This window comes from Ptychodera flava, chromosome 21 (assembly GCF_041260155.1).
Source record: "Ptychodera flava strain L36383 chromosome 21, AS_Pfla_20210202, whole genome shotgun sequence".
NCBI lineage: Eukaryota > Metazoa > Hemichordata > Enteropneusta > Ptychoderidae > Ptychodera > Ptychodera flava.
In genome coordinates, this window is record NC_091948.1 from 2,180,664 (window position 1) to 2,197,971 (window position 17,308).

General features: G+C 35.3%; 1 protein-coding gene across 4 annotated transcripts in view; it reads left to right on the plus strand.

Moving 5' to 3' along the window:
• LOC139121077 (kinesin-like protein KIF24) overlaps positions 1-17,308 on the plus strand; it is a 25,782-nt gene continuing 8,474 nt past the window's right edge. Inside the window, exons 1-6 of one of the 4 annotated variants that reach the window (XM_070685697.1) lie at positions 1-98; positions 5,520-6,597; positions 6,937-7,034; positions 8,831-9,046; positions 12,813-12,900; positions 15,733-15,854. In XM_070685697.1, coding sequence (XP_070541798.1) covers positions 5,737-6,597; positions 6,937-7,034; positions 8,831-9,046; positions 12,813-12,900; positions 15,733-15,854 — 1,385 coding nt within the window. In that variant the 5' untranslated portion in view covers positions 1-98; positions 5,520-5,736. Of the gene's footprint in view, positions 99-537; positions 810-4,374; positions 4,766-5,519; positions 6,598-6,936; positions 7,035-8,830; positions 9,047-12,812; positions 12,901-15,732; positions 15,855-17,308 lie in introns of those variants that run through there. The other 3 variants (XM_070685696.1, XM_070685700.1, XM_070685698.1) reach the window with 3 other exon arrangements.

Consider the following 17,308-nt stretch of genomic DNA (forward strand, 5'->3'; position numbering starts at 1 on the left):
TGGATACGATACATGTTGCCAGGCGCGAGTTTTAAAATGGCTGAGGTGTGAAAAGGTATCACTTTACTGTGACGGGGATAATATTTGAGGAGAAGGTGGTGAGTAGTCATTTCAGCTCTTTATTAGTTGGAAGTGAAGTGAGTATTTTATATCTGAACACTGAGAGCCTTACCAGCGTAGTTTACCCCAAAGAAACGTAGAGAATAATATTTAAGTGTCAGAGCGATTTTGGTCTACCAAGCTCGCGTGGAAACTTTGGCATGCTCATGAAATGCATGTTTTGGTTGTAGATTGTTGTCATGCATGTAGTGGAAATATGAATGGCAAGCGCTTAGTCAGACTTCAGACGGAAATATTTAATACGTTCGAAGGGAAGCAGATTTAAGGTAAAGGTACCATTGGTAAAACGAGTATTAGAACATTTAATTTTCTGCGGTGCATGTCGGGTCGTTGTTGAGGCAACATCGGTCTACTCCAGCGCTGTTTACAAACCAGCGTGTTATGACATGCTTCACTGTAGAAAACAGTTGTAGTGCATTGTCTGGGTGTGTATTGTTGAATCTAAAACGGCATCGAAGTAAGCGGAGACTCAACCGATGGGAGGTCGTTTCACAGGAGAAACGACCGCTAGTTCTGTGGGAAAACATATAAACACTTTTATGAGATCCCATCCGATGAAAACACGGCAAGTGCATGCATGGCGATATGTTGCGGTCGTGAGGGCAGAGAAAAGTATTAAGCGGACGCTTTTGCCGACCGTTGGCACAATCTCAACGACCAGGGTATGCAAAGTGACCATACCGGTTTAGGTAGGTCTATTTTATTCAAAACGGAGTGCTAAATATTTTGCATTTTGACAGCTGTTAGCTGTTCCTGTTCCCGTAGTCCGTCATGCCCACTAAAATTAAATACCGTAAACATGCTGCATTTAATTTCACAAATCTTCCAGCTGCTAGTCAAATGTCGATGAGATTATGGTCACAAAAGATTTTTAAATCGTCCCAAAGCCTACTATTTACCGACAGATCAATGAAATATATATCACTCCAATTGTCGGTTCCAAAAGTTCCCTCTCTGTAAAATTAAAACAAAATGAAAAGGACATTTCCTTTGTTAGTTTATCACCTTCATATATTTTTACGATTTTAGGACCAGAGAGAGAGTCTTACATGTGAGTTACAACTTATTTTATGCTAGGAACGTGATCTCAATTTACATCGAAATGGTGTAATGTTGCTGAAAACGTGTATTTTGTGTTCTAATATTTCACTTACAAATAATATGTGTGTTGTACCTTTTAAAGTGGGACTAATCATCGTCACAAATCAATTGTTGTATAGTTTGGTATAGTATCCAGTTTGTGAAGACCAATGGAATTCCATCCAGGTGTCTGATATTTGGTTTGGGGCCCGGACAGGCTGACCAAACACCTCATTTATTATGAAGTAGTAATTTATTACACATGGAATCCTTCTATCACTTGTGTCTGCTATAAAGCCAAATAAAAACATATGTGAACATTTCCTTTAACCCAGCCAATGCTATTTAAAACCCTCCAACCTTAATTTTTTTCTCATTTTCAAAATCATGATAAATTTGCCAAATTTTGTTGTTTTTTGATCAGTCACACTGAAATAAAGTTCGAAATTAAATTTGTTTTTCCAACTGACCTATCCTATTTCCCAAGGGTCTTTTAACAGAAACACAATTTTTTTTCGACATACACTTAATGCATTGCTTTAAAGTTGTTTAACACAGCCGTAGTCATTGTGTGAAGAGAAAAGTAAAATGAGTCTACCATTTAACTTTTTGTTGTTTACATTCGCAATTCATGCAAAATATTTTTAGGTCCTTTTATAAATCTAACTTCTATGGGTTTTTGTAAATTAGAATTACACTTGAAATATTGTTGGAGATGAGAGCTACGTGTAAATAAATTAGACATAAAATACCAGCCACACAAATCAATCATACCTAATGGAGAAGGACATTTCAAACATGAAGCAATTTTAAAGTACGTTCCATGGATATGCATAGGATATTAAAATACATTTTCAAAAAGGTTTGGTTAGGGAGCCTTCAGTAATTACAGGGGGTTGGGCCGGGGGAATTTCGCGCACACCTGTACTGTAAAATGTGACCCTCCCCCCTATCCTCCTGTCTAAAATGTGACCCTCCCCCTTGTCCAACATTCTAAAGCTTGACCCTCCCCCCAACCACTGCGGTATTCTCCCCAGGAATAACTAAAACAGTATCAGCTAATTTACATAACAATTGGTTCAATTGTTATGTTAGGGACAAATTACAGAGGGGAGGGCTGGTGTTTTTTGGAGGGACAGTCGCAATTTATCACGCAAGAATTTTTGAAGACGTATGGTATTTCATACATTTGAGGGAGGGTCAACATATTTTGTGCAACTATAAGAAGGCTAGATGTGTCTGATTTAGTGCTTCATCCAAAAATATCAAATCATAATACATAGAGTCTATCAGGCAAATTATTGACAATTTACCCCCACAAAACATGTTATATCTGTATATTATATATGTTTGATAATGTATTTAAATGTACTTTGCTTGAATAGGGAAGTAAAATGTGCATTTGTGTACAAGAAATTGATTTCTGAATTTCATCTAAAAAGTTGGTTCACTATCCATGGTGTCTATGATGAAATTATGAATACTTTTTTCCAATACAAAAATAGGTAAATCTTTGCATTTGTTTACTCTTGATTATTGATATTAATTTTCTTGATTAGACTAGAGTGGTTACAAGTCCATGATTGTGCAAGAAATTTGATTTTGGAATTTCACTGAAATGTTGACTCACTATGCATAGAGGTCTATGATGAAACTATGAATAATTTTTTTTCAGATAAATCTGTGCATTTATGTATGCTTGATTATTCACATTATTGTTCTTGATTAGACTAGCGTGGTTACAAGTCCATGGTTGTGCAAGAAATTTGATTTTGGAATTTCACCAAAATGTCGATTCACTTTGCATTGGGGTCTATGATGAAACTATGAATAATTTTCTTTAGTACAAAATTAGATAAATCTGTGCATTTATGTATGCTTGATTATTAAGATTATTGTTCTTGATTAGACTAGAGTGGTTACAAGTCAATGGTTGTGTAAGAAATTTGATTTTGGAATTTCACCGAAATGTCAATTCACTATGCATGGCGGTCTATAGTGTGTACCGGTACGTATGTTGGTGATTTCCTATTCAGGAAATATCACACAGACAATCAAAGTTTTAGCCATAAAATCAGCTTCTGTCCAAAGTGACCCTCCCCCTAAGATAGGTTTATAAAAAGTGACCCTCCCCCTTGAACTGTTTTCTAAAAAGTGACCCTCCCCCCAATTCCCCTGGCCCACCTCTCCTGTAATTAGTGAAGGCTCCCTTAATAGCATAGCTAGTCCATATAGCTTGATTGTTACATTTAATAGCTTTTCAATGCAAGTTGCACAGTCTTTTTCCTGCTCATAGTATTTTTCTGATATTAAGATTATGTCTAATGTATAGGTTTTAATATAATTGTTTGGAATAAGTAGCAAATACATGTGAAGATATTTTTTCTTCTGGCCATGGCCAAGCTGCTAATGTGCAGCGTGCTTTGAAAGTTATTGGTAGATTGTCACTATTCACAGCAACTTAGGGAGTCTATTTGTAGCATTCAATTATAATGATAAGATTCAGCCAACCAATTGGATAACAGCTTACGAGACGCTGCACATTAGCCTGGCCATACAATGTATAGCAGGGGTTATTTCATGACGTCAGGGTTTCGAATATTTAATTGGAATTTTGTTATTATTTATGATGCATACTGAAGTGATGACTGACATGTTAAATTTGAATAAATGTTTGTTAATATCTATTTTGAATGATAAATTGTTTCTTTTAAAACAAACCTTTCCGAAGTATTGAACTACAAATTGTAGTCAATTTACAGCTATCATGTCTATGTAAAGCAAGTTAATGTTTAGACATGATTATTCTGGATTAAAATACTAACTTAGTAATTAATTATACCATGATACCAATACTTTATGATTAGAAAATATTTTAAATATTTGAAAAACAGACCTAGCAGCAAGGCAATTTCAGTCCATAGAAACAGCAGTGACAAGAGTTGACCATGCTTTCCCTTGAAAGGTGGAAAGTTGCTCTAACTGTGACAAATGTCTGGTTTTGTCTTTAAATTTTGAATATGACAATAAGTAGATACCTCAAACTGGTTTCAAATATCCATTTTAGTAAAAGTACATACTGTATTTATAAATTTGTCCATAAATCAATATTCAAATTGCACTCCACCTTGGTTTACTATTGTTATGCTAATTACACAGTAATGAACTGTGTGTCATTTTTTATCCATACAAAGATATTGCCTGGTAGTGGCACGTTTTGAATGACAGGGCCTGATAACAATAGATATTCAAATGAGGCAGCCTGGCCCAACACTATACCATCAGTGGTGCATATAATTTTAATATCAATGATCACATGGATATTTAATCAGACAAAGGGGGTCACGCAGCTCACTTACTACAACTGCCATGTGCAGTGTATGTAGTATAATCTAAATATGACTGGCAATTACACGCATTTTAATTTGACATTTCAGTTGGCACTTTAAAATGTGTTTACTTAGGCTATTTCTGAGCACGTTTAGCTTAAATTTTGCTGCATATTATTTTCTGTTCAAAAATATCTCTGTAAATTTGACATAGATGCAGTGAAAATTACGTCGAGGTAGGTCATTCCAGTTTACTATTGCTGTATGTAATTACTATGTCATTGAAATTTTATTGATATGTTTCAAAACAAATTTTATGTCATAAATAGGTGCTACTGCAGTGGACAAGCTTATCAATTTTATTTGTCTGTGACGTTATTCTGTATATTAGCGAATAGTGTTATACGCAAAGTGGAAAGGTCATGCAGTATTTTGTGACATGATCTTGACTGAATGAGTTATTGACATCTGCTTGAGAAATATAGCAATAATCAGCTGAAAAGCATCATACAGTATATAGAAGCAGTATTTTTCACAGCAATCATGTCTTGTTTGGAATCGTTATTCGTTCATTTAGTATTTCAATGTACATTATATAGTGTGTCAGCATGCATGGTGACCAAGTGTGAGGATAAATATCCCTATTTGTAATGCAGTCAATATATGCAGATTTTACAGAAATGCTACATTGTCCAAGCACTCAATTATTTGTTGTATTGTAAGTATTCTATAAATTACACTGAAATGGTTTTATTTTTCTCCTTTTGATCAGCAATCAGTCAATATGCATCTATTGAATTTATGTTGAATAGTCAATGCAATATCTTCATGCATATTATGCAGAGTTGCATCAAATCAGTTTGTTGGCGTTCTCAGAAAACTTGATAGGGATTAAATATCTACATTGTTTTGATCAATACATCCTTTTTGCCTTTGTTATTTGTTTGATGAGAAGTGCACATTGTTTGATTTCGATTATTTTAATTGCAGATGTGAAAAACGGAACCCATGACAATACACATGAATGGGTGTCATGTATGGACTTGTCATCCAATGACAGTTGGGACAACTTTCTCTTTCAACCTCAGTAAACTTGGAAGCCGTCAAAAAATCATCACTCACCGTTGTTGGCAGGCTTTTTTTATTGTTTTGTAAAGCATCCCTAACCCAGTGTTTAATTTATTTTGTATAGTGAAAAAAAATTAAAATGGCCAATTGTTTGTATGAATGCCTGCGGGAAGCGAAGTTGGAACAGTACTATCAAAATTTTGAGGCCAACGGTATTACTAGATCTGAGGGCCTTACATCACTGACAATGCAAGAGTATTCAAATTATGGTATTGATGATATGTATGATAGAAAGAGACTTTTCCAACTCATACAAATTATAAAGAGTGTGCAAAACAACGGTAAGAAGTGTCGGCGTAACTGTGAAAGTTGCCAAGATGAAGGGACACCCAGATTGTCAAACAGAAGCTCACCAGAATCCGAGTCCTCTGTGGATGATTTACATCAAGCGTACACCACAAGTGCCAACCAGAATGATTCCCTGAACAATAGCGTCATCACCAGGAAATATATCAAAACAAATAACAACAATGTTATGAGCTCCAGAATGCCGGACAAAGTAGACAATAAGCCTGAAATAGTCTTTGTTGAAACTCAGGGACCCAGCCTCCAGAAAAGCAGATCACAAACACGGAGGCATACCCTCCGTCGCTCACTATCAGACTCGGAAACCATGGAGCCTAACCAGGACAACCACCGACCAAAACTGAGAGATCGGACAGCTGAAGTAATCAATTATGCCGGACTGGAGTACAACTACGGAGTGCCAAGTGCAGCTCCGAGAACAGCTCCTGCTGCAAGCAGCTATGCAACTCATGTTAACTTGCTGAATACAAGTGCAATGCCAGTAGACAGAATCCAAGTGTGTGTTAGAAAACGACCAATGAACAAAAAGGAAAAGCGAAATAAAGAGGCAGATGTCATAGATGTCGAACATCCCAGGAAAATTGTCTTGAATGAACAAAAAACTTCAGTGGATTTAACACGATTTATACAACAGGTGAGTACTGCATGATATCTGGTCGACATATCACTGAACTTGTATTTTTTAAAATTTGATGATAATGTTAATTTTACATGCAGCATTTTTTTAAGGAAAATTAATTTTTGGGCAAAATAATGTGTTTTTACAATGACGTGTCACCCAGCCTGTTCAAGTTACATAGAAGCTGAATTTTTATATACATACATGTACATTGGAGAGTTGTTATTTTGAGAAACTTTTTCACAATATGAGGGTATGTTGTTTTGAGAAGATATCTATGTACACCTTTATTCCATATGTGAGATCAAAGTCCATCCATGGATTCAATGCTTTTCTATTCTACTATCATTTCAGCATGAGTTCTATTTTGACGAGGTTTTTGATGAAAACCAAAGCAATGAGCAAATCTATGAGAGAACAGCCAAACCATTGGTCAACAGTGTTTTCAAAGGGTAAGCATAATAAAACCTCATCTGCTTTATAAGCCCTTGAAAATATATATGCTTGATTGCAGTGATATGGTTATTCAAAAATGTTGACACTAAATACCACAAGTAATATTTTGAAATTAATTAAAGGGAGCAAAGTTTAGCTTTCACTGCCATGATTGAAAGAAAAATACACACCTCACAAGAGACTAATATTGATCTTGTAAATCCATAAAAAGTAACTTTGCTGTTGATAGATTTTGTGAAATTGTCTCATTTGAAAATTATCTTTGCTCACTTTTGGCAGCCTTCAAGTACTGCAACTATTGTAAGTCCCACTTTATTCACATCAGAAGTAGTAGAATGTGTCCCAACTGTGTTTGTACTCATTCAATACCCTCTATTGTCATGACTTCATTGTCTGCACCAGTCAAAAACCCTGTAACAATTGTCAAATCCCAACTACCCTAAGAAAGTTATCCATCAGGAAAAATCACCCTACAATTCTGCTGTAAGTTTAACTCTCCTTCTGTGGAAAGCTGAGGTTTTCCGATGATAGAGTTTTGGACCATTTCCAAACCTTGCCTAATCTTTTGATATCAAACACACTACATACTAAACTTAAAATGTCCCCCCAAAGACAATTAGCTATCTATTGCATGTCATTACAGGTGACAGAGAGAAAGGGACGGACAACATAAAACCTTTGCAAGCTTCCTATATCTTGACCGACAGTTGTGGCGGTCGTCGTTTTTCTTTGTAGGGGTATATTGTAATAAATAATCGTAATTTTGGTGATGATGAAATTCAAACTTGTTTGTCGGTTGTACTGTCATTGTCAATTTCTGGCACTTTGTCAACTCCCTGGGCAAATGCTAACCAGCCTTGAAGCAGTACTGTGGTTACTCGTTCTCCACTTCAGTCGTAGCAAACAAATTTGTGATGTGCATAATTAAGTCTCCTTCACAGAACATGAAAATGTGTTGTGCGTGAATAAGAGTACAGAGGGATTGTTGTAAAATTTCCTTTTTAAATGCTGAATAATATTGACCTTAAGTTTTAACCATACAGCATCTCAGCTACAGTGTGAAATCTAGCAGACATAAAAGTACACACGTTCAAATTTCATTTACCGTCAATTATTGCGGAACAAAAGACCTACTCCGACGATCCGATAAGTGCATTAAATTTTAACAAGTATGAGGAAGCGGCTTCAGATGCAAGCAGATAAGTTTGATAGAATTGACAATTCCATCAAACCAATCGACTTTGATGTGAAATCTAACTGAATGATCATAAACATTTTAGTATTTGCCATTTTGACAGACCACAGAACATAATGATGACAACGTTGCTAAGCAAAACATCCATTAAGCAGCTTTAATTGTTCCATGTTTGATCTGTGCAAAAAATTTGTAATGAAAGTTGCTTACAGAAGTTAGCATGATATTGGTACTGTGTAGAAATACACACAAATCAGAATTGTTAATGTCATTGTTACATTTTGTCAATTTTAATTTGGTGCTGAGTTTGCAAAATAATGTATTTAAGAAGTCTAATGTGATATTTATTATCAACAGATTAATTCAATTAAAGTGTCTACAAGCATGTACTCATCTTGATCCTTACTCTGTAATATTCTGTGCTGTAATTTCTGTCTCCTTTGTATGATTAAATCATTTGTCACAGAAAAAATTGTACACTGGCAAAAATGTTAATTTTCACTTGAATTTGATATAAACGTGTATTGCAATATGAATTGATTTCTTTTGAAATGAAAATTCACTAATGAGTTTTTACTGGCATTTCTCAACTAACAGAGGCAAAGCTACCTGCTTTGCATATGGCCAGACCGGTGCTGGCAAGACTCACACCATGCTTGGCAATGACAAAGTCCAGGGACTCTACCTTCTGGCCGCAAAAGATATCTTTTCCATCCTTCACTCTGGCTATCATGGACGCAACCTGTCAGTGTGGATCAGCTATTTTGAGATTTACTGCGGACAGTTGTTTGATTTGTTGAATGGAAGGAAAAGGTGAGTCTGATAAAGTCCATCTAAATGTAAGCATCTGAAACATTATCAAGTCATCTCCTGTACATATATAATTAATTTATCTGCATGGGAAAAAACTTCTTTGGAGATTTTAAGGGTCCATTCATGGATATCTTAGTTTTGTGAGAGTCAGTGCCTAAATGTACCGTAGGTAGTTACAGTTTTGTTTAAATACATTGAAGAAACATCTTGTGCAAGACTTTTTCACTTATTTTGAAATATTCTAGTCCTATTGCACAGTATATTTTCTCTTTTCCATCTACCGTAATGTGGGGCATTGCAACAGTGGCATTGTGGGAACCAATGGCAACATTTTCCAAAGGACCTTCAGATTCTCAAGGAAAGACATTGTAACTGCAATGGATAGTGGGGATGGTGTGGGAGGATGCTGCTAACAGCTTTTATTAATGCATTGCCAGTATATCAACCATGCACATGTGTGCATTCAGCCATGAAAAGACCCTCAGATCATGTGCCGCTATACTCATCCATATATGTGAAATATGTATTTGTCTAAAAACCAACACCTGTTGCACTCAATAGTGATAATGACCATTTGTCAATGAAAACACTCTCTTTATTTATATCACGTATCTGCTGAATATGATACTATGAGATCCATCAACTAATCATATTTGAGATATGACTCTCACTAGAGCTGCTGTTTTCCCACTGGGCCACATAACTAGCCAAAATATACTGTCTAATATGTGTCGCATATTGCTTTGAAAGCTCTATGCATTTGTTATGTGGACATTAATTGCTGTGTGAATGTATTTTGATGGATGATGTGAGCATCCATATAATACTGAGCTTTCATCCTTAATATCGCAAAGAAGAAAACTGATCTTTGTTTGCACAATCAATCACAAAATATATCCTACCGTTAGTACATTGTTTTATGATTCTCATGTCCTAGCTTTGAGAATCAAAATTTAATGATGAGATTTATTTCCTAAAGTTTAAGTTAATCTTATATATGAGAGCCCCCTGAGGCTACAGTGCCACAGGTCTCCTGCTGTGAGCTTATTAATATGCTGTCTGCCTCAATAGGGTTTAATGTGATAATTGGAAAATTTGTACCATGAAGCAAATTGTTACATTTCTACAACTTAAGTCAGCCCTTTGTTTTTTTCATACAAGATTTATGTGATTGCTTACAAAGTCTTTAGGAATAGCATAATTTTCAACATTTTTTTTTATATTTAATTCAGTAGTCAAGTTAATGCAGTTCAAAAGTCATGGTAAGGCATTTTCAAATAATGACTGTAAAATGTAAAGGCTTGTTTCTTTGTGGTGTACGTGTAAACACACCGCTTAGGCACCATGCCAGCTAGTTTATGAAAAGAACACATTCAAGAGCCAGATATAATCTTCCTAACAATAAAGAATTGCAAACAAAACACTAAATTGATATCTCTGACTTTATCTATAATCTGATAGTTCACATTTTACTTGGCTTAATTCATATCTATTTACTCAGAATCCTTTAATGTTGCAATATGCCCGAATTTTCTTATTTTTGCAGTGTCTGCAAATTAAAAAGTTTGCTTCTGTGAACTTATTTTTATTCAGTCCAGGACCTCCCATCATGATTTTATGTAGCAGTGAGTCATACCTTTTTTTGGCAGTTGTTCAACCTCTCAGTGACATTTGTTTGTGTCCGTTGTCCAGCAGGCCAAAATGCTAGTTGTGGTGATCCTGTTAGCTGTTGTCATGTTTGCTGACAGTTTGTCTATGATTTGGAGATTAGTCCTAATTGATCCTTTCATAATCTGTTTTGATAAAATGTATCTCATCTCTATTGCTGAGTAGGTTTCTGTAATATGATCAACTTTTCCATTGCTCTTGTCTATTTCTTCTTTCAATTAAAACAAATGAAATTTTACCAAAAAGGATGGGAGGTCTTTCTCTGGAAATTACCATACCTACTTTGTCAACGTGTTAATTTTCAGCAATGTCATTTCTATATTCGGTCTTGACATTGAACAGTCATTAAAATCAATTTCGTGGTCATGAAGCTTTTCCCTTGTGACGGGTAGGTTTTTATTTCCTCTAACAAGAATGAATTGAAAGTTCTCCAGTGGAGGTCATTTTTGAATATTTTGAATGTCACTCATAACATTTGCCAGCCTAGTCTTGATGATGTTAGGACCAAAAAATAAGCTGAAATGTAGAAATGTATTAAACTTTCAATCATTTTACTAAAGTGACCACATTTTTGGCATGAGTCCATATTTTCTAGTAAGAATACCTGTATGCTAAGCGCTAAGTCACATGCTGGGAGCTGGGAATGAGACTTCAACACCAGAAAACAAAACTTTGTCAAACTTGTTTAGTAATGAATAAAAGAAAAGAATTGCTATATTTAAAAATTAAGTTTGTAGTATCATTTGTCTCGCTGTTTATTTATTAAATTAAACAATAGACAACAGATAGATTGTTTTGCATGGCATTATCTATGTACAAGGGTATTACCAATTCAATTTAAATAAAATATTTGCCAGCTCAAATATCCAAAAATATAATGGATTTGTACATAGACTTGTCATTGATAGGAGTGAAAAATTTGGCTTTGTTTCAATGCCAAGATATTGGCACTTCTATCAAAGGTCAATCTTCCATTGAGAAGGTCAATTGATTAGAATGACCTCCTATTGCACCGCTCAGCGAGTCACAACCAAAGTTACACATCGGTCTGTCATTCCAAATCAATTCATTGTCATTCAAGTTTTAAGTCCATACTGATGATGTAAACTATAGTAAAAATACATACTTCTGTCTTATTTTCTAAACCTGACAGCCACTTTAGTATTTTGTGTAAATAGTTCAAGTGAATTTTTACTGTATTCTAGTATAACAAACCAAACTTTGTGCAAAAACAGAAGTTTATTTTTTCAACTGGTATATCGATGTCTTGTTTGACTCCAAGGCACTTCAAATTTACCTTGCTGATAAGAGACCATATCTAATAGTAAGTGATGTAAATTTTGTGTTGGCACAACAAATCACATTTCCATCTTGACATAGCCACCAAGATGACACGGGCAGTCATGTTTACCTCAAACACTTGCATAAATATGTAGACTTACCGTTCCACAAGGTATGTGTGATTCAGACACAGTCAATATATCATCTTCATTGCCAGTCAATATATCATCTTCATTGCCAGTCAATATATCATCTTCATTGCCCAAGTTCCTCTTCATAATGTACTGGATGATTTACTTCAAGTGGCACATTTTCAAAGTGGTACAAAACAAAACCCATCTGTTCAACTTGACATACCCACATATAGTAGTAACTAATAGCAGTTGTGGCATAGTAGTAACCAATAGCAGTTGTGGCATGGGCTATGCTAGCCTTGGTTAGACCATTTTTTACCAAATTTAATATTTTCTGTTTCCAAGTTTTACTAATTTTCCCCTGTAGTTAGACACAATAACAGTTTTTGCATAGATCAAGCCAGAGAAGTGGTTGTTAGAATCCAACAGGTGGTTGTATATATGCTTTTACCATGGATCTGATAATCCCTCTCTACCAACAAACTTCACAAGATTCAGAAATAGAAAGTTGCCAGGTTTTGCATTTCACCTATTGTTTTCCAATAATGCTTCTCTTGAGAACCCAGGGGATTTTTTCCATTGTGTGCAAGCTTCATAACAGTGTTTCATGTTTTGGTATAAAACAGAGTGGAGTAAAACACTAATACACTGACCTTGCCCACTGTCTCTCTTTATTTTATCAGGTTACATGCCCGGGAGGATGGCAAGAATAATGTCTGTATAGCTGGTATTAAAGAGTTTCAAATTGGTAATGTGGCCGCACTCATGGAAGTGAGTTAAATCCAAGATTTCTTAAAAAATTACTTACTTCATGATGTATGTACCGTATGTGTGTGTTTGTATGTATGTTTGTATGTCATAGATTAGGTGTATGTATGTATGTATGTACCAGTATTGTATGTATCTATGTATGTATGTAATGTATATATGTTTTTGTGTGTGTTTGTGTGTGTGTGTGTGTACACATGTATGTATGTCATAGATTGGGTATATGTGTATGTTTATGTCTGTTTATGTGTTTGTATACATTGTGTAGTGTGTTTTGCTAACACATCAAATATGTTGACAAAAGTTCACATCAGTTTCCAAGGTTTCTTTTCAGAACTTTTAATCAATAACTTAATTGATCTCAGAGACATCTTCTTGGTAAGGCAAATTTGACCATAGTCTTCACGGTCAAAGTCATATACCATGACAATAGGAAACAAAATTCACACTTTATTTCAAGGATGTGCTAATCAATAAATTTGACTCAATCTTCAACACATTTGTTGCAAGGATAAATTTTAACATAACACAAAAGCAACTAATCGTTAATTATCAGCTTTTCATATGGTTAAGGACTTTCTTTTTATAGAAACATTAAGCATCCCATTAAATTATTTGAGATAATGTTTCATGGTTACTGAAAAAGTTGTCGGCAATTGAGCAATATTGTAGAGTAGAAATTAATGCTCTGCACCATTGTGACAATTAATGTTCATGTGATGCCGATGAAAAGGTCCCAGGAAATTTGTTTTGGTGACAAGTTCCTTTTTAGTCTAGATTCCTCTCTTTGCTAAGATCCTAGTAATTTTCACACTGTCATCAACACAGTCTTTGAAAAGGAGAATTAAAAGTGTTTCCCATCCTAATTAAATTACGGAGTTGATTGTGATAAAAGCAAAATCTAATATTCAGATCACATTTATAAAATCATTTTGCTTTATTAAGAGTCTATTCATCAGTAATATGTTTGGTCTGCCAGTTTATAAAAGATACTTGTGTCTTGCCTTTTACAATGAAACTGTGTAATGCTGTGAAAATATAACCCATGTTAGGTAGATTAACACATATATGCCCTTCCATTAGCATAAATAAATGAACTAGAATAGAACAACATGTCTATCTGAAATGACCAGCCAGTCTCACTCTGTAGGCAGAGTTATATTTAAAACTTAGCGTCCCGTTTGTAACCAAGCTACCAGAAGAGCCTGTCTGGACACATTGAGTATAATTGCCTCCAAAAGTATATATACAACTTGATAACTTGATTGACATGAACAACTCTGATAATGTGGAAACTTGTCCAGTTGGCTCAACAAAGCCAACACTGTGTATCACACATTGGAATTTCCAAACCAAGAGAATACACTAAACTCAGACAAATACATCTGTTCTACTTGATTTCTTCTTTCAGAAGAATTTCAAATTTCTTTCAGAAGAGAGAAGAATTAAATTTTTTGTCAACTTTTTGGTTTTATTTTAGATTTCTCATACAAAAAACCTCACACGATTGACCAGAATTGTCAGATGGAAATTTCTCTCATAACAGCTGAATCAGGAAATGTACCATAGAAATTAACTAACTATGCACTTGAAATTCATAATGAATAAATTATCAACATTGTTAAAGAATCCGAGATTTTAAACAATATATTTGATGGCATACCCATTAATAAGAGACCCTGGCATGATTTCCAAAGGCAGCCACAGTGAGATGCATATGGTGTGTATCTCACAGAGTTGGCCGTTGTAGACAAGACTGGACATGCAAATAGTAATGTTTACATTAGGGGATACCATACTCTACAAAATGTCCAGCTTCATGTCTTCTGAATACAGATCTCTACAGTATGAACAGGTATTCAAAGCACCATTTTCATCTTTCTATAGACTGTTACCTCAAGGGGGTATGATTTTTTTGTCAGTGGCTAGGCTATGTGGCCCTGTGTTGGACAGACTGGAATTCTGTCCGTGTCAAAAGAACCCAATAGTTGGATGTCATGCATATGAGCTGCGCCCTGGCATCAGAAGATATTTTGTCAGTCAGTAAACTTTTTTAGTTGTTTTTTTTCTTTTTATACCGGCCCACGCTTAATGACTTTTAAAGTGGTGTGACTTCCGGGATTATTGAGCTATAGTGTGGTATATTTTGTAGTGTTGCTTCATGAAATGAATGATTCAAACCTGCAAAACCTGTTTATACCTTTTACCTCATGGCCTGTGCCTTGTCAACAACGGACTCATTCTGATAATGTCAATAACATAGTCAGTTAATGGACAATCCAAAGTACACCAACGATCTGTTTGCTATGCCCAGAATGTTATCATTAACTTCTGCAAACTTTCCTGTAACATTCTCATGGATGATCGAGATATCATATCGTTGTAACTTTGAATAACGGAATAGTGGCCTGGCTCAGGTCATTCAAAGATCCAGACTTCAGATAACTCCACAGATTGCGTGGAGATACAGAAAGACAGAGAAATGCATTCCCATAAGTCACTGATAAGTGTCACAATATTTTGATTAATTACACTCAGATACTATGTAATATGGCTCTGACGGCTGATAATGTATCATGTCATTTATACAGTCTTGTCGGTAAAAAGTTTGGTGGGTTATATTTACCTGAAATACAGATGATAATATGCAGTTTATGCAAGCTAATTGATTGAATTAGTGATTCTGTATGTTGAGGAGTAAATGTGTGTTTGGGCTTATTAAACCTCATTGACTGTAAATGGTTGATTTGCAAATGTACATCACATACATGTATGGATATGTCATGAACTTAATTTACTTTAATTTGACTTTTATTTCTTTTTTTTTTCTGCTAGGCCATTGAGTTTGGTAACCAGGTTAGAAGTACAGGCAGCTCTGGTGTCAATGCAGATTCTTCAAGATCTCATGCCATATTGCAAGTACAACTCAAAGAAAACTCCAAGAGGAAAGTTGGAAGGTGAGATACCAAGTTAGGACAAAATGTGGTGTCGTTCATGTTACATCAGCAACATAACTAATTTTCCAGTCGTACTGTTTCCTCCTTAGGGAAGAGTTGTAGGTTTGAAATGTAATGCTCAAATACTGGTAGGTCTCCAATGCAATATTGTTCATCCATCTATAGTCATTGTAAAATTTCTTTATTCAAAGAACTATACAATTTCTGTATCGACAGAATAACCAAATGGCACTGTGTATGCCAGTTTGAAAGTCCCTGTGACATTTTCTGAAAACGCTCTCCTTTTCAAGTATCTTTGGAAAGCTATTTTTTTGTCATTTGTTTTGAATGACCAGTTCACAGCTGTAGTCTTTGATACTATTTTTGAACCCCTATAGTGGCACAGGTTGCGTAGAAAGCCAACAGATGGTCACTTTGATGGTGTTGTTTTGGTCGTATAGACTGCCACGTTTACCAACTATACTGAAATTTGCTTTCCACATCTGGGGGCCCCATGGATTGTCTTTAGACTTAATAAAGTTAATAACATTTCACATCCTTATTCTCAATGATGCAACGACAAACTACCGATACATGTGACTTTTTGATGGCATAGGATAATGCTTAATATACTAGTATATAATAATGTTAATAAAGTGATGAAATTTAAAATTTTTTCTCCATGAGAGACAGGCCCAGCTACTGTATACTACAATATTGCATTGTCAAACTTCAGTCATAAATGTGATTATATTTTCTGAGGTATTTTTGGTACTGGTAATGAGTAGCGAATGGCAACTTCTAGGTATAAAATGTCTGTAAGAAATTTTATTTCAGAGATACCGAGTCAGTCTACCAGCTTGACATTCTTTATAGGCTCTTAGTCTGACAAAACCACACGAAAGCAGTCTCAATTTCACCATCATTTATGCCTATCACATTTGTTCTTTTATCACTCTTGCATTATTGTCCGCATCCTCTGTACAAGTGTTTACTTTATATGCCAGGCAGCTTGTCAGCCAATGGTTGCATGGCTTACTCTTTGTTTCATCTCCACACATGATGGATAGATCCATAGAGGGCAGTATTAAGTCAATCTGTCTTATCGTTAGAATTATTCAGCATATGTCCGCTATGTCCTACAGAGGCTATTCTTGTTTCCATGCATGTAAAGTTTTGAAATCTGGAATTCCCTGTGGACAATGTGTAGCTGTCCTTTAATCTACAGTAGTTACAAGTAGAATGCGTTTATAACTACCATGATTTCTATCAAGGTTTTCTGTCAGCATTGCCTCAGAATGTAGGCATGCTGGTCCAGTCTCATTAAATAAGTACCAGCACTTCTCATGTCAATGCCACTGTGCATGCACTCATGTCCTCCTACAAACCTTGTGTCAATTTAAGGTTATTTAAAATTGGAGCAATGCAGTATAGTTTGTCAGTCTGTTACAGAAACACCTGTGAGTCTGAAATGA